This window comes from Tetranychus urticae, chromosome 2 (genome assembly GCF_039701765.1).
Source record: "Tetranychus urticae isolate SD_2017Ah chromosome 2, NJAU_TeUrti_SD_1.0, whole genome shotgun sequence".
NCBI lineage: Eukaryota > Metazoa > Arthropoda > Arachnida > Trombidiformes > Tetranychidae > Tetranychus > Tetranychus urticae.
In genome coordinates, this window is record NC_142959.1 from 1,975,232 (window position 1) to 1,999,802 (window position 24,571).

Consider the following 24,571-nt stretch of genomic DNA (forward strand, 5'->3'; position numbering starts at 1 on the left):
ACCGTTCCCAGCATCATCCACACAACCTGATTTGTGACCTTTTCAACTTGCCCATTTCTTGGAAATAAATGCATAAAGATTTAACTTATTAAACCAAAATAATTAAGCTTCTGATCAATCCTAAACTAACTGTCGATTATCAATTAAGTCAGCAATACAAGACAAATAATAATTATAATAACTGATATCATTCCAAATGACTAATTTTTGTAGTTCCAAAGAGCAACATTTCAAAATACCCAAATTGAGTGATAAATGAAAACACATGACTAAAGATTAATACTGAACAATCAAAGTCGGCTGAATCGAGACTCAATCAAGCAAAAGATTTACTGAAAAATCAGAAAAATTAAGCCACTGAATTATGATTACAATAATATCTTTAGCTTAACAAGTCTTAATTTGACAAAATCCTTCGTGATTTATTGATTTATCTCACGATGAACCTAGACTTTTCATGTGATCAAAGTTGTACTTTGATCATGCAAATTAACCCAATTAATCGACTCACAGCCATCAACATTCACAATTTGAATATTTTCTGGTCATTTGCAGAATTTAAATTCTTATGACTTTTTTTCTTGCTCATTGATCAATTGAAATAGGGTCAAGGATGTTTTTCAGGTTGCATGGGCCAGTCAAGGTTACCTAACAGGTTTGACTTGTAAGAATTAAATTTAATGATGATTCCGATCATCAATTGAATTCCGATGTCTTTTTTTTCTTCTTCTTTCATCGCCATCTTTATTGAAATCTTAATGTCTATTTCATCATTGACCTTATAATTACAAGTCTAGTTATATTAGGTTGTCCGGCTCAGAGTGTCGGGACTTTGAATGTGAATATTTTATTGATAATCAAATCAATTAAAACAATTCTTTTGAAAATCATATAAAGAAGGATGCAGAATTTTTATGACACATGATTTATAATTCTCCGTTTTCTAATTCGAAATTTATTAGGAAAAAATAAAAAAATGAAATTTCGTGTGGCTCAAAATTTTCTAAAAAACTAAGGGTCCCCCCTGTGATTTTCTCGCGATAGAAACTTTTTTGATCGAACATTTCTCGAAAACTTGGAGATCAGGATAAAAATTGAGAAAAGTGATTTTTAATCAACCCAATTACTATAATTTAATGGAATGACTCTGAAAAATTTTTCATCAGTAACAACGCTATGTGGCCTCAAAGCTCGAAATTTACAAAATTGCCATTTTTCGATTTTTTTCGAATTACTTTCGAGCTACCAATGTCTAAAGGGTTTAATATGTGTCAAACAAATTCTGAATCTCTACTTACATGATTTTAGAAAAATTGACTAAATTGATTTAGGAATGGATAAAATATTCAAAATAAAAGTCCCGACACACCGAGCCGGACAACCTAATAGTTGATCTATTTACATGACAACAATAATTCATTGAGAAATCAATAAATTGCTTTTTGTGATCATTTTTGTCTTATTTGTTTCTTACTAATGACTTTGAATCAATTTAAATGATTATATGGTAACATCATTAACTTGTATTTTGTATTTAGATGAAAAGATATTTACATAAATAACAATTTAAACGGTTATTAGAGACAATTTAATTTATTAATGAACTTCTCTTCGATATTAAATTATTATTCATGCTACTTTATCATAGTGTGTAGATGGATGGATAATGTAATATTTGTCTCTAAAATGTATTACATGATTCACCCATTGATTTGTTTTTATCGTTTATTAATGAACAAGTCTGAACATTCTATCTTGATCCATCAGAAAAATCCTTGTGAATTATCAGTTAAACCATATTAATACAATTAATAACAGTTAATCATCAACTACCATCCGTAATGATAATTACAGTGTAACACTTTTGAAACAACATATTGGGCCAAAACATTGACTTTCAAGCAATATTGAAGGTTATTCAATCATAACTAGTTTATTGATTTTATGAACTTTGCTCAACCAGTGGGTTATTCAAATGAAGAAAGATTTGTTTTTGTAATAAGTCATTTATTGGTTAACATTATCTTGAACTATCTATTACAGTTGTCTCAATATTAAAAGATTAATCCTTTTTTTGGTTATATCATGTTATATAATGCTATAATCATGTGATGGTTAGTTTGCTAATGATGTCGATGCAACTAAGAAAAGTAAAACTATGAACAGATGATTGTTTGTTGTAGAAATTTAAATAAGTTAATTAAGCTGCTATCAGCTATCTCCTTCCTTTTTGTTGGCTTCATTCTTGTTTTTCTTTGTATCCTGTCTCGATAAACTTCCATCAAAAAATGAATCAGTCTTTTTCACATTGTTGGTCATCAAAATCATTTCAGTCGGTATCTCGGCATCCTTTGTAATTTGTTTAGCCAAAGCTTTACCAACATCAGTTCCAATGATTCCAGAGGCCTTTTCCATTTGAGATGCTTTCACAGCCGATAAATATAATTTACGAGGGAGCTGAAGATATGTTGTAGTCTGTACAAGTTCAACGGTAAAATCAGGTTTGTAAGATAATCCAGTTTCGGAGTCAGGTGGAATATCACTTGTTTTTAATGCATCAACACCAAAGCATGAAAATGGCCCAGAGAAAAAGGAAAGACCTTCTTGACCGGCAGTAACTTGAACACGGCCTTCCAAAATCATAACGAAATAGTCAACTGATTTATCTTTAGTATAAAGCTTGAAGTTTGGTTCTGTAAGGAATAAAAAATGAAAATCAATAAATTATTGAAAATTTTGTGCAATTTGAAATCTTGTAGTTTCTCCATCTAGATGCAAACAATTTAAATTCATAATAAGGCAATAATGTTGGCAGATTTATTGATATCCAATTAGTATATTGAGGACTAATGTTTCATTGTTTATGTTCAATAAATTATCAATAGGTTTACTGCAAGTAAAACGCAAAAATAAAAACTCAATTTTCAGCAATTAAAACATTAACAACAATTAGGAAAAATAGCTGCACTTGTTTCTAATGGAAATCATGAGTAATTTACGTGGAAATCTTGCTTTATTTGGCTGATTAAAGCTCGCAAAAAACTAAAGCCAGTTAAACATGTGAAAAATATGAAATAGAAGAAAAGTTTAAGCTTACCTTTTTCATCTCTATCAGGGTCAACAACATGCTGGAAGTAAATTTTTTGACCCAAAAGACGACGTAAGACAGAGGGAGTTAGATGCTCAGGAGTAAATGGTGGGCAAGATGATGATAAATACTGGAAGGCTGCAAGAATCATTTGAGGAGAAACAATTGTACCATCTTGACCTTCGCCGATTCGAGCAAATTCATTCAAATCGGCTGATTCGGGTTTAGCTTTACGACGTTGTTTCAATCGGTTATCTGTTATGATATCGGTTTCATCTACAATCTCGGTTTGTAATATTTCTTCAATAACATCTTCCAATGTTACAACCCCAATAATCTCATAATAGGGATCAGTTGTATCCGTATCATAAAGGTGACGAACAAATGATAAATGAGATTTTCCCTCTTTAAAAGCTCCAAGAGCCACATCCAAAGTGGTATCATCAAAAGTGTAAATCAAAGGATGCTTGTAATATTCAATGACAGTTTTTAACGGCATATTGTCATCTGGGTCAACGAAAGCCAAATCTTTAGCGTAAAACAAAGCTACAACATTTTTCCTATCTTCACGGTAAACAGGAATACGAGAGTAACCTGACTTTTGAATTTTGGAAACAGTTTCGAAGTCTAATTTTGCAGATATAGGTAACATGAATACATCTTCAAGTCGAGTCATAATTTCAGCAACAGTTTTCCTCTTCAATTCCAATGCACCTGAAATAATGTTAACCTCTGATGGCTCCAATTTATTGTAATCTTTGGTAACACGGATGAACTCCATCAGCTTTTCACGATCATAGACAGCACCTATTTCTTCACCTAAGCACCAGTCCAAAATTTTTGAGATTGGGTAAGAAAGGGGTGAAGTGAGCAACATGAAGAAATACATAATCCAAATTGTTTTGGCACCAATAGCTAAACCATGACGAGAGCAGATAGCTTGGGGAACGATATCACCAAAAATGGTGATAGCCAAGGTTGAAGCTATAACAGCAACGGTTCCTGAAGTCAACTCCTCAATTAAAACAGTGACAGTGGCGTTGATGCAAACATTTGAAAGTAAAATGGTACAGAGAAGGAAATTACCACGACGACGAAGAGGTGCGATTGCTTTGGCATGGGCCTTTTCCGAATCTGATCCCTTGATGGCAACAACCTGTAACTCGTTTTTATCCAATGACATTAAACCCAAATTAAGACCGGCAAACAAAGCAGTCAAACAAAGAAGAACGATAATGGCGATAATATGTAACCAAAGAGGTAAAACTTGACCTTCAACCTCAAATGTTAACCATGGATCGTTACCTTGATGATACCAACCAAATTGATGACTTTCATCGTGATTTTTTGCACACATGTAAAGCTGACCTTTTTGTTTCGGAAGGCTCAAACTGATGAACCCCATGTTATCAGATATGTAAGAAATTTTAATAGAATCAGTTCTAGCAAAGTCATCACATGACCGGTGCTCATTGTGCATTGGATGGGATGTTAATGCTATAATAGTTTCATTGCTAAGGTTAGTACCAAATAAACGGACCGGAGTATTTGTATCGGCAAAGATAATGTTGACACCTTCATTGCTGACAGCAGCTTTTGCTTGCTCAGCATGAATACCAGTTATAGATGGAATATCTCCAGGTGCATCAGCTAAAAGATGGTAATAAAATTATAAAACACACAACAATTAAACTCAAAGAAAATTGGAATCTCGATAATGGAAAGTAAACAAAATGATTAACAGTAAAAACAATTTTTCTCTAATAACTAACACTTTTATCTGTCCAATTAACCAATCAACGAAGGAGTTTATTATCTGCCATCTATTGGAAATCAATCTTAAAGCTTTCTTTGTAATTTTATGTAACTGTTTCAAGTCTTTGTGAATTAATTTCTGCCGATTACTAATCAAATTTGATCATTTAATAAATACTACGATTAGCTCAAATAATTGTCCTTTGATTTCCCGGTTAATCTACTCAAATATTTTTTACAGTAACCTGTTTTGACTTTCTTTGTCATGTTTATTTTTACAGCTACAAATGGATGTATCAAGTCAGCATGCTATCAACATAACAGTTTCAAATATAAATTCCATGCTGCTGATTATTTATCAACAATACATGTTTCAAGGCCTGAATAGAATGCTATCAAATCTTTATTCAATCATCATCACCAGAATTTTCATTGAAAAAATGTGAAGCTCTAAAAATGGCTGTGAATCAAATCTGCCCCATTTATAAACATTACCTAGTCTGCTCAGTGAATTTGTAAAATCACAGGATAACCGTGTAATCATTTATAAATTTCAAGATTGAAATCACTCCAAATTCATTTTGAAAAATATGGAAACTCTCATGTTATTAAACATTACAGCATAATAAAAACATCAGCTAGAGATAGACCGAGAAGTTGGTTTCTGTTCTTAAGATGAGGACAAACACAGATTCCAATGATAATAACTCAAGTGAACCCATCTTTGATAAAGCAAAATATCATAAAATAACATACACAGAAGTACTATTAGAATCACTGATTGCCAGTGATTTCAATCACAAGATTTCTATGTCTGAGTTGAGAAAATAATATCAGGTAAACAAGAACATTGATTTCTATAAAAATTTGACCCTAAAAGGAATGAAATGAACAAAGAACAATGAACTTTTACTTACCATAGAATGGATTGACGGCACCTGAATCGATCTGGACTTTTGAAAACTTGTCAATTGGGATTCCATTGGAAAAAATTAAATACGAGAATAAATTAACGAGAATCAAGTAGTAATTGAAGTGTGAAAGCGGGGCTAAACATTGGCTTAAGCTTCGAGTAGCTGTTGGCAATGAAAATAACTTAAGGTTTACCATGAGTTGGATAGTTTGTGGTGGACTGTTTTATTTACCACTCGGTGTTTCCTTATATTTATACGAATTGTGTTACAGTTAACTCTAATCAGCTAATAAACAATTATCATTGTAATTATTCTTGAAATGCATTAGAGTGAGAAACAAAGATAATGTCAGAGTGAGAATCTAATGATAAAAAAATGGTTGAAGGTGGAGTTATAATTTTTGCAGTTACAATTATCACAATTGTGTAAATTAAATACTAGAATAGTAACCTTTAAGGCCAAAAACTAATAAAATACAAGACAATTAGCCAACAACACAAATACAATTGTATCGGCAAATGACAATATAAACGGTAAAAGTATGAAGATTGAAACCCAAAGTCAACCCAAAATTGAAAATCTGGTTAAGGCATTAAAACCAAAGCAGCTTTCAAGATACACTTTACATCCATTTTACTGTATATTTAGTTATGATCCAAACTGAATATTTCAATGGTTGGATTGATTAGTAAATTGGGCCTTTGATTATAAATGTATAACGTCAAATTAAGGCTGATTGATGTCATGATGAGCCTTTTCAATTGAAGTTAAATAAAATGATTCATTCAATTAGATTAGATTTGCTATTTTATTAAGGCTCAGAGACTCAAAATTTGTCTTTACTAATTAACATGAATTAGTATAATTAACATTGTAAATTGTTCATATCTGATCGTCTTCATTCACAGATCTAGATTGTCCTTGGGTAACAATTGTTAGATTATGGCAACAATTCAAGACAATTCATGATCATGTCATGACATTTTCATCATTTAAAAGCCAATTTTTCCAAATTCGGTTCATCACAGTTAAAATTATTTCTGATTCAGTTATTGGTTAAACTTAGCTTTTAACCTGACAATTAGCGAAAACAATCAAATCCAATTGAACACATTGAATCACTTACCTCAACTTGCCAAATGATAAAAATGATAACACAAATCCTGAACAATAATCATAAAATTGAAAATCTTCACCGGTTAATCCAATCCAATGTCTTACCTTCTAATCATTAACCTTCAGAAATTAACCAACGCTTAGCATATCTGAGCTGCAATTAAATAATCGACTGTAATAATTGTAAAGGATCAATGCAACTGAATAAAGATCAACATGTAAGATTAGAGTAAAAGATTGAACAATTTCATCTAAATTGTTTCATTATTGATCCGTTTTTTTGCATGAAATTTCAACCGAAAAAAATTTCAAGATTTTGTTAGTTTGATTGTTGGTTTAAATAAAGATGGACAAGATTTAATTGTTGTTTGTTTTGATCTTTTATTGTACAAAGAAATAAAAAGACGTGAAAATTATCAAGTTTACCCAGTAAAAATGATGCATTGATACAATCAACTGTTTTGAGCCTTAATTGTTAGGACAAAGATTTTAATTGTAATCCAGAAAAATATAGAAACTTGTAAATGTATATTTTTATATAAAAAAGTGTTCATTTTGGTGAAAACCAAATGTAAATTGAAAGGTTTATTGTTACAATTGAAATATCAAACACAGCGAGTATATTAACCTTTTATACGTTAGTTACACTTTTGCTTTCCATAATCATTTTTAACCAAACAATTAAAGTCAATTGTTGGTTTCGTAATTAACGTATAAAAGGAAACCTTTGCAATTAATAAGATCGCATGAGGTTGATATTTTTGTAACTCAACAATAGTGATTAAAAGAGGCAAATTTAGGGTTAAATTGTATCAAAAAATAAAAACATGATATTGCCATTGAACCCAAAAGTGAATTGAATTGACTTGAATTGTGTTTGTGGGTAAATAGGGATAAAAAAGGTTGCATATTTCAAGATCAATGTGTAATTAAAATTGTATATTTGGTAAGGGAAATGGTCAAGAGGAGTTGGGCAGTGAAAGGGTAAAAGGTTGGGACACGGTAAAGATGGTGAACCTTTGACATTAAATCTCAAGTTAAGATTGTCAAATGATTGAAATGCACTTGAAGCCAAAGATCAACATTGGATCCAGGTTTAGATCAATTTGGGTTCACTTTGTGCATCTTTAAGGTGATTTAGGGTTTAAAGGAATCAAGAAAGGTTAATCAATGGATTAACCAATCTTTGAAACAGTAAACAATGTTCATAGAACATACAATTAACTGATATATCATTGATATATGGGAATTGATTCACCAGATTTTTTAGCCTGGAAGGTTTCAATTTCATTGTTACATCTTACATCTGCTTACAGTTGCGTTTAATTTTTCTTGATTGTTGCATGTTTCCAGTTAGTTAATCACAGAGGTTTAAAACGAGGTTTAACTTGAATATTAAAGATCATTGGAAACTCATGTTGCGTGTTCAAGTCTCATGATCTGATTGCAATTAATTTTCATACCAATTAATTGTTAAGGTAAATAGTCTAATTGGTAACAATTATTAGGGCAACATGTTGTTTAAAAGATGTAATAATGAAATGAATGAATTACCTTTGTTTCCAGTTGAGGCTAAAAAATTGATAAAGTATAAAAACCAATAAACTAAATGGTTATTATTTGCGTTTTTGAAAATAAACAAAAAAATGAATTTAGGATTTTCTTGGGATTCGGGGAACATTTGTTTCATGACTTTGTCCATGATGAATGAAAAGTATTCATTGAATGTGAAAAATGAGTGAATGAGGGATGAAAAAATGTAATTCAATCAAAGTAACTCTTTGAATTGAATTTAGTAAATTGTTAACCATTGCATTTACACTAAATTTCACACGACCAACCATAGATGGCGAAGGTTTGTTCAACAGTTACATCTCAATTGTCTAATCTAATCTAATTGTGATTACACAAGACTAATTACTAATTAGTTATCAAGTGAAATCCTGATGGGAGTCATGAAAAGATTAATCCATCACCAAATATTTTGGCTTAAATTGAAAAACAAAAACAGTCATTGGTACTGTCTTTTATCATGTTGGCAATGATATTGATAGTTGAGGTAAACTATCAAGACTGTTTGAGATGAACGCAACTGTTGAGGGACTTTGAGGTGGGTTTAGAGGGTGGTTTGATGGGTTATCGTATGATGGTCAGTAGTGAATTAGTGTTATGATTGGTTAATAAAACAAAAAAAACAATACGAATAATACCTTCGTTTGTTGACAAAAAATTGATACGTGATGAGAGACACTAATGTGTCTACAGTTACCAAGTGATTTACAAATTTCCAGGGAAACCAGCCTGGAAAAGAGTGATTCACTTTTAAATTGTGATGATTTCTTTATCTTATAAAAAACATGATTAGGTGGGTTGGTCAGTTTGTTGAGGCGAAATGTTGTGCTTAAAAACAGTATGGCTGACAGAACTGGTAAACAAGCCTTTGACTTCTCTCTGTCTTCTTCATGATTCCCTTCTTGTAATATTGTCGAATGGATCGAGATAGTTTATCATAATTCATGGCTGGACGGTTCTTTCGTCGACCCCACAGTTTGGCCACTCGAACGGAATCTTCAATCTTAAAGATGCCCTTAGTACGGTCCAACCAACGGATACAGCTTCCATACTGTTGAGGTTGACTCAAGAGTTCCTTTAAAAATTGCCACAGATGAATATGAGAACCGGTATTACGGTTTGACCCATTGACAGGGTTTCCGGGACTTGAGGTGGAGGAAGAGGAGGATGACGATGATGACAAGACTGAACTGGGAGAGGAAACCTCGCAAGCTCCATCTTGACTGAGTTCATCTGTGAGAACAAAAAAGAAACGGAAACAAATTAGACAAACGCAGCAAAAAAGAAATGATAAAAATGGTCATTTTAGGTTAAATTCATGTGCTACCAAAACTGGTCTCATATCGCAAATTAAATTGTTATAATTGAAGTGATTGTTGTACATTGTTTTTGTCTTCAAATGGATATAATTAGGCAAAAAAAAGGTTTTTCAATTGTATGATAGTTTTACAGTTTCAGATGATCAATATCAATGTTACTCAATGGTTTACCATTGTTTTCAAGTTGAACATGATGGCAAACAATAGATAATACCTTATTAAATAGGTTGGTTTTGTTGTTAAATCATTGAGTTTACAGTTATGATAGGTTGGTGATCATCAGGTTTGATTGTGGTCAAGTGGAAAACAATTATTGATAAACAATTTTTAAGGTCAAGATGTGTTAAAGTTTTGAGTAGCTTTCTGTTGCCAGTTTAAATTACATACAATCAAATTGGAAAGGTGAGATGATGATGATCTTTATGAGAGCATCTTTTTTTTAACACTCACCTTCAATAGGGACTCGTTACTCACGATTAGGTTGAAGATGGTCATTATGATGGTGATGATGATAGGAAGAAGATGAGATCAAGAGAAGATATTACAATCACGAACTCTTTTCTTTCCTCATCACCATCAAAAATAATAGCATATAAATGATACACTTATTATTGATTGACCAGCAATTTAAATGAAATTCATTTTCATTCAATTATAAGCCTAATAATGGCAAAACTGTAAACTCACAAAAGTGGTTCATTGAAATAGATCATTCAAGCTAATTATTAAATTGTTGGATGACCATTTTGAGTGGGACTTTGCAATGAAACAAAACCATTGACATTACGTTGACATAACATTGACTTACATTGAAATTAGATTGAAATTAATGAATTTGATTTAGAAAAGGTATTTTTTAAATTCACTTTTCATCTTATTCACTATTAATATTTTTTTCATCATTATATTAGGTTGTCCGGCTCAAAGTGGCGGAACTTTTATTTTGAATATTTCATTTATACCTGAATCAATTCAGTCAATTTTTTTAAAAATAATTTAAGTAAAGATTCAGAATTTTTTTGACACATCTTAAACCCTTTAGACATTGGTAATTCGAAAGTAATTAGATAAAAATCGAAAAATGGCAATTTTGTAAATTTCGAACTTTGTGGCTTTATAGCGTTGTTACCGATGAAAAATTTTTCAAAGTCATTTCGTCTAATTATAGTAATTGGGTTGATTAAAAATCACTTTTCTCAATTTTTATCCTGATCACCAAGTTTTCGAGAAATGTTCGATTAAAAAAGTTTCTATCGCGAGCAAATCACAGGGGGGGACCCTTGGTTTTTTAGAAAATTTTGAGTCGCACGAAATTTCATTTTTTTGATTTTTTTCCAATAAATTTCGAATTAGAAAACGGAAAATTATAAATCATGTATCATAAAAATTCTGCATCCTTCCTTATATGATTAGCAAAAGAATTGTTTTAATTGCTTCGATTAACAATAAAATATTAACATTTAAAGTTCCGCCACTTTGAGCCGGACAACCTAATATTTCGATTAGTATTGACTTTCTTCAGGTAAAAAGAGCAATGAATGAAAAGGTAATTTAGTCTATTGAATGGGAAACCATTTTCTAGGTAATCAATTGTCGATCAACTATTGTTAACATTGACATCAAGATTGGTTCCTCTTGAAATTAAATCTGACTGGAATGATGATTGTTGAGGTAAAAGTTGTTATAAAATAGTATTTTGAGGGAAAAAATATTTCTGCTCTTTCCATTCAATATTATTTTACCAATGAAACGTCGTCAAGTTAATAACAAAATGATAACATTTCATCTACTCAACTATCATTATCTTGATTAACATCAATTTTAAAAAGGAAAGTTGTTGACCCATGGTCAAGATAGTAGATAATTAACGCCAAATTTAAAGTAAAATCGAAACAAGTAAATGTTAATAAAAAAAGAGAAAGAAAATAGCAAATAATACAAAAAAAAACTTCATCACTTGAATCATTGATGAAAAGATGTGCAAAACAAATACTAGTTGTGATTGAAATCACGGGACAAAACAGAAGAGATTAAAAGATATGGAAGATAAATGATGAAAATAGATGATTACTGGGTTGGTCTGAGCTTCTTTGCCATCATTACTGAATAAAGTTGAGCAAGAAGTTACTCAGAATCCAATCAATGTCTTGAGTTGAATAAAAGAAGAAGCTGACTTTGGAAGAGAAATAAAAACAAATTACCTTTTCTTCTCATCATCATCATGAGCATCTTCACCATTATCATCCAACAACCAATGAAGAAGAGAAAACAAAAATTTCTCCAACATTGAGTTGACAATGAATTAACTCTCAATGTTACCTTTTTCTTACTAATTCATTATAAACTGTAGAATGCATTTTCGCATTTTCGCATTTTCTTCCCTCATCATCATCTTCAGATGATTGGCATTAAACTCAAGGAGAGAATATCAAGACTAACCTGGCCTCTTCAAGTTTAAGAAGCAGAGGCTACTAAGGTAGGGCCTAAAAGATCGCTTCAAACACCAACAAGCAAACAATATGTATGAAGGTTAAATGGCAAGTTTGGGTAAAAAAGGTGGATTCAAGAAGAAGATAAAGATGAAAGAAGGTCTTAAGCAACTTAAGAAGCTTCTCTTCTCTTACTTCTTTTCCCTTTCTCTATTATCTTCATAGATTCGGCCAAAGGTTATAATATATTAAACATCGATCCCCTTTAGCCCAGGCCTTACCTTCAAAAAGAACAAGAAATAACTGCAAGAGAAAAAATGATTTTCCAAAAACTAGTTTCGTCCAACATTTAATACTTACTTAGTTACTTAGCTTTTCATCTTCACCATCATCTTCATTTTCATCAGCATCTTCGCTAGGCTCTTCACTATCTAATTATTAAAGACTCTCTCTCTCCATTTCTCATCATCATCATCTGAAAATACCTTTCAGTGATTTAGTCTGTTTCACTTTACCTTGGCTAAATGATATAAAATATATATAATAATAATAACCATCAAGTTGAACAACAAAACCTTAAAACCTCCCAACGGGATTTTGATATAATTTTTGGCCTTTTTCATTTCATAGTTTTTTATATTTTTTTCTGGTTACTTCAAGTTACCCAAATAGTGGTCAAGACTATGGAGAGAGAGACCATTAAAATTTTAAAGTCATGATATTAAGGCTACTGTTTTGGGAAATGCTTTTCATAATGTTTCTCCTAATGTCAATTAAAATTAGTTAATCATTACTGATTCACGATTGTTATCCACATTATTATCCACCATTAACCATTTATCTTTAAACCACAATTTTACTTCTAGTTTCTTTATATAATTAACTAACATATCGTATCATTTAATATTTAAATGGAGCCGAAACTTTTTCATTAAACTTGATTTAGTTTGTTTAACCGCCACTTTTAAATTAATACTTTGTTACTAATTGAACAATAATGGTAAATGTTAATTTTGTGATTAAAATTGCAATGGGAAAACTAAATGTAAAAAGATTCGTGAAATTAAATGCAAAAAGATTTGGCTTTACAATCAATTGGATTTAATTTAGTTTGCCTTTAAATTCAACACAGATTTTGAATCAACAAATTGAATTACAGTTCATTGATTGTTGACTTGGATTAGAAGCTCATTTCAATTTTGATGTTAAAAGCGTTTTTTGAGTTTTTCAAAAATCTTTTCATTTTCCAATTGATTTTTAATGTTGAATGTCATGTCAAATGATTGAAAATTTAGTATTTAATTGCATAACACTGAACACGTATACAGGTGAACTTTGGATTCATCAGAATATATCAAAGATAAAAGATGAAAGATAAAAGCTCTTAAGATTCTTGATCAGATTTAGATTTTTTTTCTCTCTTTTTTCTTCACTTATTCAGCTCAGAATATTGAGATTTTTTGAATATAATCCTTACTAAGCTTTGAATACCTTGATAACCTAATTAAGTAAAAATGTTTGACATCTCATTGATTAATTTACACATTTAATGGAACCCTTTTTTGTCAAAATCCACCTCAAACTGGATTGGCAACAATTTACTCGGAAAGGTTTAAACAAGGAAACAAATACAAGTTAAAAATCAGTCAAAGTGTTCATATTGATCATCATAATCATCCTCATCATCACCCTGAATGAGCCATTAAACCAGCCTTTTCCCTGGCTTCATCCCTTGACCAGTAGGGACTCCCTATCATCATTGAAATATCAACCTTGACATTGAACATTCAACACAAAAACTTGACTTTCAAGTGGTGCTAATTTCAAATTTTTTATCTTCTTTTTTTCTGTCAAAAGATGAGGTTGATTTGGTGGATGATCAACATCATGGGTACAATCAAGTTAATTAGATGGGTCACTAAGCATGAAACTGATCAACAAATGTTCAGCTATTGATAAGGTTGGGAAAAAAAGATTCAATTTGAAAAAAGCTTCACCTAATTTTGACACAGTAATTAAATAATTGTAAACCAGACAAATTAATTGTAAAGCTATTTGTTAACCAGAAAATTTTCTTGGTCAATTCACTCTTCAAAGTCTGTCAGATTTTATTGATCAAAAGTAATCTGGATTTGGGTTAATTTAGGTTTATTTTGATTAAACATTAATGTTCAATTATGGTGAAAAAATGACAAAAGTTGACTAAATCAAGGTGGAATTGATGTGCAAAAGTGACAAAAAAGGAAATCTGTTGATTGAATTTGATGGCAAAAAAGATATTAGTTGATGATTTGATTGAGTGAGCATTGATTTAGACCTTACAAGAATTGTTATTGCGAAGTGATAATGAATTGGAAACAATTCAATCATATGATTATCCTTTTGTAGTCTGTGTATCAATATTGCAATCATTGGATGTAATAGTTAATTGTTTTAATGGTGTTCTCCTGATTTGTCAACTCTGTCAGATGATTTATATTCAATCAGTAGATGGGTTTAATGTATTTACCTGATAATGGTTAGAGATAGCAATTGATGGTAAAAAAATGGATATTGATTATTGAAAAAAGGCTTCAACTTGTAATAGATTGCAGAGTTTGCTGTTGATATGAAAAGATTTCATTTTTTGATTCAACCTTGTGAATTGAAACAATTGCTCAGAATGGTGAAGATAGTGTGAATAGTTTAACAAGTTTGTAAGATGGCTTTTGTTTGAACAAAAAGACAAAGCAAAAATGATTGAAAGATGATTGGAATGATTGAAGATGCAAATGAAAAGGCAAACAAGTGTTAGGATGGTGATAGAGTTAAGCTGGTTTACGGGGCTAATAAAGGTCATGGCACCAGGATTGATTTTCAGATCGCTTTAGACCCTGGTTTGGCTTTTTCAAAAAATACAACATTGCCATTTAAATGTATACAACAAGTATATTATATACCTTAAAGGGAATCTTAATAAGGGGAGTTTGAGATGAAAAAAAGGGGCCAAAGTTAAGAACAAGTTTCTTTCAAAATACTGATGATGAACCTTCTAATGGTAGACTATGGATTTGACAGGGGGATAAAGAAAGATGGAAAGAAATAGAAAAGAAAAGAACTGAGAAAATGAGAAACGGCATTTGCTTTATGGGCTAATGATAGCACGGGAATTTATGGAGTAAATTCAGATGAACCAAAATCATATTCATCTGGTTTGCTCTTGGATTCTGGTTTGATGAGGGTTACTGGTACTCACCATCACTTTGGGTTCCTTCAGAGCCATAATCACTGGTAACAATCATGTCTGATTCTTTACATGCTTCTGTTTTTGTTTTTGTTGTTTTTTTTCAGGTTCATGTTTTTATTCATGATGAAGAACGATGATAATGTTGATGGTAATGAAATGGGTGAAGTAATTTCAATTAATTGGTAATCCACAAAAACACAATCACATTGGATCACGGTGTCAAGATAGCAGATTATCAGGTGGTAGATCAGGATGAGATATAAAAAGAGAAGAAATAAGATGGCTTAGCATTAATTAATATTGGCATGTGATTGGAATAGTTGGTTCAGAATTGCAAGTTCACAATGTATCTACAACGGTTTGCTGAATATTTCTTGAGTTACATTCTAATTGTAACAATTTTGGTTTGTTTGGTTCATCTGTTTAAACTGACTAAACTGACGTCTGATTTACTTGGCTAATGAAATAATTGTTATATCTAGGTATGAGAAATGTTGATAGAAATTTAAAGGAGAAAGTTGAACTCTATCAACAATGGCTCATCTTTGGTGGCTATTCTGTTTGTTTGATCATTTGCGATGTGATTTGCAATGATGAACTAATATTGCCAATCATGCGAAGTTTGGTGTAAATTGCTTGTTTAATTACTTTGTTCACTCAGTGTCTTCCAAATTTCAAGTTGAGCATAAAGAACATCACCACAATAAAGAGCTCGATTTTTGAAATCTTGTTCACTCAGGGAACACAATGTCATTCCGTCCATTTGAAAATAATGGAGAGGGAACATTGGAAGGCCAGATTGTTTGACTTGCCAGGATAGCCATGAAAGCACATCATTTACAGTCCAGGTGAATGGATCTAGAAATGGCAGAGAGAAAGAAAAGTTTGGATAAAGTTTAATATTAATATAAAGTCATTTTACGATCTTTGTTTGGATTTATTATAGATGGATGGAATTGTTGATCGAGATTAGAGATTTATCAACTCATTATATCAACGTTCACACTATTTTTACCATTTTCATATTGTTTGCTAAACTGTTTTGTTTGAAACTTCAGCTTCAAACGGCATTCTACTGGTCCATTTCTTATGGCAATACTTTCAGCTCTCGTATTTTCAAAGACTTCTCATTCAAAGTCTGGTATTTCCAAGCTAATGAGCAATTTGCTGATAGTTATAAAAACTATGAATTTTCATGTTAACAAAAAACATTTCAGATCAATCGCCTTATTTGAAAATTATTAAAGATAAAAGAGAAACTATCATGAATTTGACAAGGAGCTGTGGAAGATCAAGATGAAGCATCATCAAAATGAATTACTGGAGCACGAGGATATCATTTTGGTTGATTTTTATCGATGTTTGGATATAAAGTTTTGGTTTTCTATCTTCACCAGTAAAAGTCATCTTACAATCTTTGTTTGGATTTAGATGGATTGATTTGTTGGTGGGGATTAGATATGTTTGCGCTAGTAGGATTCATTGGAAGTAGGATACAATGGGAATTGTTATTTACCTGGTGAAATGCCAAGATTATCCGAGACTCGTTTAACTTCTTGATGGCAAGCTTGAAGAGCAAGGTTGGAAAATTCATCAATCTCTTTTGGCCACAATGATTCTAGAGGATCATAGGTCGATGATAGACAAGACGATGATGTTGATAAAGATGGACTTGGACAACCTGTGATCATTGATGATGATATGATTCCAGATGATAAAGGTGAAGATGATGTGATTGAAGAAATTATTGTCATACCATCAAGGGAAGTGTGGCTGTTACAATTGTTAATGGTTGTTGAAAGGTTTGATGAAACTCCAGAGGATATCATATTGGATCCATTGATACTGTTAAGATTAACAGAGTTAAGAGTCCCGGGTAACATGTTTGGTTAAAAAGACGTTTTGACAATTTTACGGTAAATTGTTGGCAATTTGATATAACCGTTGTTCTTGGTGACCAAAAAATAAACAGTTAATTAATTTTCAACAGAAGAAACAAAGTAACACAAAAGAGATTTGATGATTTGTCGATCGCAACTGATAAACGGGCCCTCAAGTTTGCTTTTTATTGGTTAAGATAAAAACATGGAAAAATTAAACGAGAGAAAAGCTTTCCTGGCAAAATCACAAAATGTTGCTCTTTTTTTCTTAATATTGTGATGGTGATGTTGATTGTGCTCACAAACTCAACTCAACTTAAACTGGGTTTACAGGTACAGCAAACTTTGAGTATACCCCACAGGTAAGAGATGATGGAGGGAGAGAGAGATAGAGAGAGCCAGAAAAAGAGAGGGGAAAAGAAACAAAAAATCCGCCCTTGCTTTGATAGTCAATAGAGACCTGTTGATCGTCTGATATCTCTCTTTCTCTCTCTCTCTTTCTTTCCCTCTAACTTCTTCTTTCTTTTTCCCTCTGTCTTCCCTCTTTTCCTTTATTACCTGTCTTTTTGCTTTACACAAATGATGATATTGAATAACTCCGCCTGTAAAAGTGACTAGATTTAAAAACAAGTGGCTATTGAAACGAACTACTAAGGGAGTGGACCTTAACTTTGAATATATTCATTATCATCTCTCTCTCACTATGAAAATCTTCGTCTGTTCCTTTTCTCAATCGACTCGAATCAAAATATTTTCATCTTAATCATCTTCCCTCTTACCCTTGTTTTTCATCTTTTCATATTTCGCTCATTTTTTCTTGTTTTCAGATTTTAATGGGACATTATATTTCATTACACTTCATTTTATTCAATGATAAAGTTAGAAACATGGCAAATGGATCAAATTGATTACATTGTAATTGTAAAAATTAACTCATGTTTCTGTCACAAAAGAATAGCCTAATATGCATTTAGGTTTGAAACCAGAAAAACAAATGATAGACTACTATCATTTGAGCCATCTAAATCGCTTGAATAGCATTTGTGAGGCATCGAAATCATATTCAACATATTTGTCAAGAAATTCTGAGCAATGTCAACCTTTTCACTATTTTTACCGATTTGCATTCACTGTAAACTTCAGATTAAAATTGGTCTTCTGCTGGTCTTATTTTAGCCATGCTAATCATGTTGATGTACATTCATCTGGTGACATTTTTTTGACAACTTTGCTGTGATTATTAGTTTCTTTGATTACATTTAATCAATTGAAAGCAATTTTGACAAGCGAAATGTATTGAGAGAAACTTGGTTCAATAGCAAGTCAACATATGATACCGGTAATGTGAACATCAAGCTTCACTTCATTGTTGGTGAAAATGATTGTCGTATTCCAATCGATTATCGTGAAGACCAATATAGCTGTATGGAATGGGTCTACAATGAAACGGAAGATTGTAAAACAGACGTGCTCAGTCATGACACTGAATCAATTTCTTATGACAATACTGTTAGCTCTCATATTTTCAAAGGCTTCTCATTCAAAGTAAATTCTGGTATTCCCAAATAATTTTCAATGTTTAACCAATTTTTATTTCTTTCTAATTTTAGGTCCACCAAGCCATTGGCTGTGATATTATTATATTGAAAAATGTTCTGACCCAGGTAAAATTCAGAAAATCTTATGTGTTGATCGATTTCTAAGCAAAATCAAAATGACTACGGATTCAACTATCATGAGTTGAAATGGAGCCAAGGAAGATCAAGGTGAAGCTTGAAAATGAATTACTTGAACACGGGGATATTTTTTGATTGATTTTATCGATGTTTATTTTATTACAATATTATATTTATTATATTTATTATAATAATTGTGGATAAACATTGTCACAGATAAATTGAAACGATTTAAGAAACTGCTTCTCAAACTTTTGTATATTAATATACATCATTCAATTAATTGATTTGGCTTATTATTGGTAAAATAGAAAAACTTGAATTAAATTCATTTGCTTGAAACTTTTGGGAAACATTATCAATGTCACCTCAATCTTCACCATCAGTGCAATTTTCATTATCATCATTTTCATCATCTTTGCTTAATGATTTCATCTCCTTTTTGTTTACTTTTTCATTTCTTTTTATTTGAAATGTTTGCTCGATATTTCAATTTCAAATGTTCAACTGTCCTCATCAATTGGCATAAATGATCATTAATGTATCGCAATTCATCATAAACTAATGAACAAAGGGCTGAAAAGATGCATCAAGTGATTCACAATAAACATTGTACATAATGAAAGTGTTTCGCTTTTCATTGAGATACTTTGGCCTAATTTATTTGTTATCATTGACATTCATCCTAATTTTGAAAGATTACTTTTATTAATCTTATTTTTGTCTTTTTTGTCCTTTTTTTCATTCATTTATATCCTTAAACTTGAAGTTCCAAACCAATGGTTTGAGGCCAGCTGATCAACAGAACTCTGAAAACATCCGATGGCTGTCACAATATAATCATCTAAAGTAAATCTATTGATGACAGAATAAAATTTTCCTATTTTTAATCAATATTGAAATGCTAATTTTTGCACATTTGCCCAGTTTTAAGGATCATTTATCCACAGTTATGTCTACCAAAACTTAAGCAGCACATTAAAAGCGGACGTTTTTACCTCAATTCCTGGTAATTTTTACTTACGAATGGTTCATTTAGAAAACGACCAGAAAAATTTTTGATTCATTTTCAAGCACAGGGCTATAATGCGAGCGACTACGTAGTCGTTAGTTTGTAAGTACAGAAAAGTCTATGAACTTGCAACTAATTAATGGATGTGTAGGTTAAGGCCGAAATTTGATAATTTGAGGAAACAGAAATTTCGCCTGATTTGCATTTCAGTGACTTTCTTATCCTTTGAGATGGTCCACTTCTCGTCATCGTTTAGGCACAATATGCTCAAGTATGTCAGATTTCTTTGCCCTCACTTTCCGTTCGAGCTTGGCAAGTATCACTGGAGTTTTAGCGACAATGTTGTTCCTGTCCTGCTTTAATCTATGAAATTAGTCCTGAGCTGTCGGAAACTCTGTTTCTCCATCGTCTTGATGATGATGACGATGGAGCTGAATCAGAGTGATTTTTGAAACTTATACTTTCAGGCTTGCTTGACTTGAGACTCTTGAGACAAAGTTTATTGATTAATCAAGCTCGTAAGCATTGTACCATAGTCGATGTTATCTACTTTCAACATGTTGTCAAGATTTAAGATTTGCTCAAGATACTTTGATTTGAATTTGGTTAAATACCGGGCGTTTTTTCATTTCACGCCTTAATGCGGGCATTACTGTTAGTTCTACAGACCTCAGACTTGAACGATGAGATTATGCAGATTGCACAGCCATAAGTTCGAACGCTCAGGGTCAATTCATTATTTGACCTCTAATTGACATTGGAAGGTCATTTTCTGAAATCGCAAAATTTTTCTGACCCGATTATGTTAGTTATATGTTCATTGCAAAATCACCTTCCAATGTCAGTTAGAGGTCAAATAATGAATTGACTTGGCTAAAACTCGGAGCTTGACTCCGACTTGACTAAAACATAGCTGAGCGTTAGAGCTTTTCCTAACTTCCTTTACAATGAACAAAAGTCAACCAAAATAAACATTGATTTACCAACAAATGACATGAACTATTTAATAATTGAAAAGATTATTGGTTTGATAGACGACTTATTAAACAGTGACATTGAGTCTTTTCTTTAATCAACAAAAATTACTCAAAAATCAGCCCTGAATCTACTAACACTGATTTCTTGCTCTTGTGAGAAACCAACTAATAGAGAAATTGACTTATTCGCCATCCCATACTTTGATACAAATTTTTCATTTAGAATGCTTGAATCAAATGCCAAAGAAATAGAAATGGATCATCCAACGGGAATATTAAACATCATTATTGGGCTTACAATAAGCCTATCTGTATAACAAATGAAAATGTATTTAAATTGAAAGAACTAGCTGTTAAAATGTCCATCACTGACCTGTTCGAAAAGTGTGAATCTTTTGTCGCGTCGGGTTCTAATGATTATATTAAATACGAGGCAAGTACTTGTTCACCAACCAGGTATATGGATGATAAATTTAGCGATTTTAAAATATACAACACGATAAAAAGTATATCAAGTCCATAAGATTATATTGTACTCGGCCATTCCATATTTTTATGAGCGTTTACCGAGTCCGAATCTGAAATGGAAAAGAGGTCAGGAAGACAAAAGTATGAGACTAGGTGTTGATACGGAAACATTGGACATCATAATGGATTACGCTTATAATAGGCAAATTTGTATATCAAATAAAAATGTTTATGCTTTGGAGATTACAGCTGAATTCATGGATATATCTGATTTGCAGAATGAGTGCACCAAATTTATACAAAACTTTTCATGCTGTTTCGATTCTGATTGAGATTGTTTAAATTTATTTGTCTCTGTTTTTCATTTTTCTGTTCAAACAACTTTGATTTTGAACACTTTCAATAAAAATTTTATGAATAATGTTGATTTCTAGTAGATGATCTAACTTTGTGAGTAAAAAATCATTGTTGAGTTAATTAATATAAATAAATTTCAACAATATGAATTAAAAAGTTATTAATCTTTGACTAAATTTGATTTCTGCGCGATTTCTTGATTGCCTCCTCTTAACATCAGTTTATATTACTCTTTGGGATTTACTGTAGCTGAAAGTGATTTTATAATAATAGTTGAAACGATTTTTGTCTTTATTATTCAGGTCCTCCGATGTCCAGTGATGAGCCCTTAGTAAGGGTTTTTGTTGCCTCTATCTTCTAATAAGATGAACACAAAAATTATTTCAGTTTGTGCTGATAAAGAGCAATTTCTTTCACGGGTTAAATGCTCTTTTGGCGTCGATACTGGTACCGATAGAGATCTAATTGGGCTATCTCATCGTAGTTTGTTTTCTTCTTTTAATGTCAAATCTTTATCGAGGATTTACTTGGTGGTATGCCTTCAACTTTTTTTTATCGACGGAATAATTGTTTAATGTTTTGACTCTTTTCGGAACATGGTTTTTAGTATATCGACTTGACATATCGAAGCTTTTAGATTTTAGTATATCTTTAGCATGCTAAGTTTTTTTGGCAATCAATTAAACCTACTATAATGAGAGAATCGTTCTCGAAGCATCGTCATCATCATCCGGAGATTGAGAAATTGAGTTGCCGACAGTTTTCTCATAGAACAGGATGAGTCTCATAGATAGTAGTGACATGGTAAATTTACCGAAAATTTTCATCATATTTTGTCAGTATTCAAGATGTGACTTCTTTTTTCGTTTTGTTTTTAATTGATCAAGTAGTTTCACAATCAGATCAAGTGAAACTTTAGGATGGGCTAGTGATTACTTTATATAAAGGTGAATTCACAGCGGCCCGACGATCGCGGTGGATGCCTCAACTTATGTGCGTTGGTGGAACTGATTTCTTCGGAAACCCACCACCATATAATAATGGAAGTGAACCTTCGTATGGACCAGCAACTCGTGCAAGAGATGGTCTTGGGTTCAGGAACAAGATTTCGTTAAAATTCCAGTTATGTCCGAGCTTGAGAGAAAAAGAAGGTGAAGAAATCTGTCATTCTGAATCTTGGACCGATTCGACTATTGTTCTTTTCGCTTTAAAATGAGCTAATCATGATTAGAGGTTGAATAACAGATTGGACTTAAGTGACCTTGAAATTCGAACAGTCAAAATGAATGTCACCTGAATCATGACTCGATTTTTGAGTCAAAAACTCTTCTAGTTAGGAAGTTATTCACTGTAACGTAAATTGAAGTAAATTCACTGAAATTCCCGGAGTAAGTAAGATGCCAAATTTTGCAATTAGTGTTCAGATAAATTCAGGTTTTTGGTTTATTTTTTTTTTGCCAATTGTTTATCATTGATCAAGATATAAAATTCATTGAACACACTCTGTAATTGGAAAAAGTAATTTAATGCTTCAATTTTTAGACAAAACATTCTCTAATAACTCCCTAGATGGCGGGCTTAGTCAAATAATGTTACGCTTTGGGAATTAACGCAAATTGAATTTCAAAACTCGCGCTCGATGTGAATTTTTCTTTACAGCTGTTCAAATTCGAGAAGAACGGACAATTGTAACCAAAGTTACCTTTTTCGAGATCGTTAGGCTATTTGATTTACACTTGTTTTATTTTGGATAATTTGGGTGAGATATTATATCCATTTAAAAGGTAAGCGATAATTTTTGCCGTAGTGTTTCTTATTCAATTGTGCGAGTTTCTTGCTTTGCCAAAAACATTTGTGATTGTATTATTAATGCTCAGGTCTTTTTTTATATTTTGTTTCAGACTTGACCAGACTAGAATGTATCTTTCATCAAGACATAAACTCACCGGAAAATTTTTACAAGAAGGAAACAGAACAAACAGCATAAAAAATGTGGCTTAGACAATGACTGATGAGAATATGTTTAAGAGAAGCAATTTTTCATCTTGCCATCATCATGATAGAATATCTTCAATGATAACCCGATTAACCAACCTCGAATGTTTAATCTATACAACTCTATGCTTGGTTAGTAATTGACAAAGTTTATGAGGTACCATAGAGTTGATGTACTGGAAAACTTGGGTGCTCATTGATAATTCTTGCTCATTTACTACTAGTGCTTCTTCATTTTGGTAACTGCTTCAAGTTTTGGTAACTTATGTATCAAAAAAATCATCTTTCGACTTCAACTAGCTACTATTTTTTATTGCAAACATCAAAGATATTAATGCTGGAAGAAAAATCAATCATTCTGATGGATGAAAGCGAGAACTGACTCCATTCCAAGTCTACATAAATGATACTTTCTACACAATTAACTAACTGAGCGACTTCATACATGTGGTTTAAAGACAAAAGGCTTCAAAACTGAAATGAGCAGTTACTACAAAATGTTTTATAAAAGCAATCTAATGTTGATAGGTTTATTTATTAAGACAAATCATCATGAATTTAAGGAGAATTGGAAATAATCAAAACAACTCAAGACGAAAGTTGAAATAAGGCTATTATCTGATCTCTAATGGCAAATCTTTTAGCCTGATTAACCGTATTTTCCGTAAAAATAGAGGCTTAATCTCTGGTATCTCGGCAAAGCATTAATTTGTCTGCACCGAGTCATCATCAACTGAGATAGATTGAAATTATCGAAGAAATATTGTCCTAATTAGTCGTTGATTCC

At 31.8% G+C, this 24,571-nt stretch overlaps 2 protein-coding genes across 2 annotated transcripts; both read right to left on the bottom strand.

Annotated features, from left to right (window-relative positions):
• Positions 1-1,986: 1,986 nt before the first annotated feature.
• LOC107363743 (unextended protein) lies at positions 1,987-5,971 on the bottom strand. The gene is made up of 3 exons (XM_015931011.3): positions 5,761-5,971; positions 3,098-4,738; positions 1,987-2,693 (listed from the first exon to the last, which is right to left on the bottom strand). The coding sequence occupies exons 1-3, from the start codon at positions 5,951-5,953 to the stop codon at positions 2,212-2,214; spliced, it is 2,316 nt and encodes a 771-aa protein (XP_015786497.2). The 5' UTR covers positions 5,954-5,971; the 3' UTR covers positions 1,987-2,211.
• Positions 5,972-7,229: 1,258 nt separating this feature from the next.
• On the bottom strand, positions 7,230-17,611 carry LOC107363545 (DNA-binding protein D-ETS-4). Its single transcript, XM_015930783.3, has 4 exons — positions 16,936-17,611; positions 16,068-16,277; positions 15,429-15,494; positions 7,230-9,678 (listed from the first exon to the last, which is right to left on the bottom strand). The coding sequence occupies exons 1-4, from the start codon at positions 17,300-17,302 to the stop codon at positions 9,275-9,277; spliced, it is 1,047 nt and encodes a 348-aa protein (XP_015786269.1). The 5' UTR covers positions 17,303-17,611; the 3' UTR covers positions 7,230-9,274.
• Positions 17,612-24,571: the final 6,960 nt, after the last annotated feature.

Coding starts and splice junctions, on each gene's coding strand:
- LOC107363743 (XM_015931011.3), bottom strand. CDS start 5,953: ATGGTAAACCTTAAGTTATTTTCATTGCCAACAGCTACTCGAAGCTTA. Junction 4,739..5,760: donor TGCCGTCAATCCATTCTATG/GTAAGTAAAAGT, acceptor ACCATCTTTTAG/CTGATGCACCTGGAGATATT. Junction 2,694..3,097: donor CCCTGATAGAGATGAAAAAG/GTAAGCTTAAAC, acceptor TATTCCTTACAG/AACCAAACTTCAAGCTTTAT.
- LOC107363545 (XM_015930783.3), bottom strand. CDS start 17,302: ATGTTACCCGGGACTCTTAACTCTGTTAATCTTAACAGTATCAATGGA. Junction 16,278..16,935: donor TAATCTTGGCATTTCACCAG/GTAAATAACAAT, acceptor TGCCATTTCTAG/ATCCATTCACCTGGACTGTA. Junction 9,679..15,428: donor TGAAGGAACCCAAAGTGATG/GTGAGTACCAGT, acceptor TTGTTCTCACAG/ATGAACTCAGTCAAGATGGA.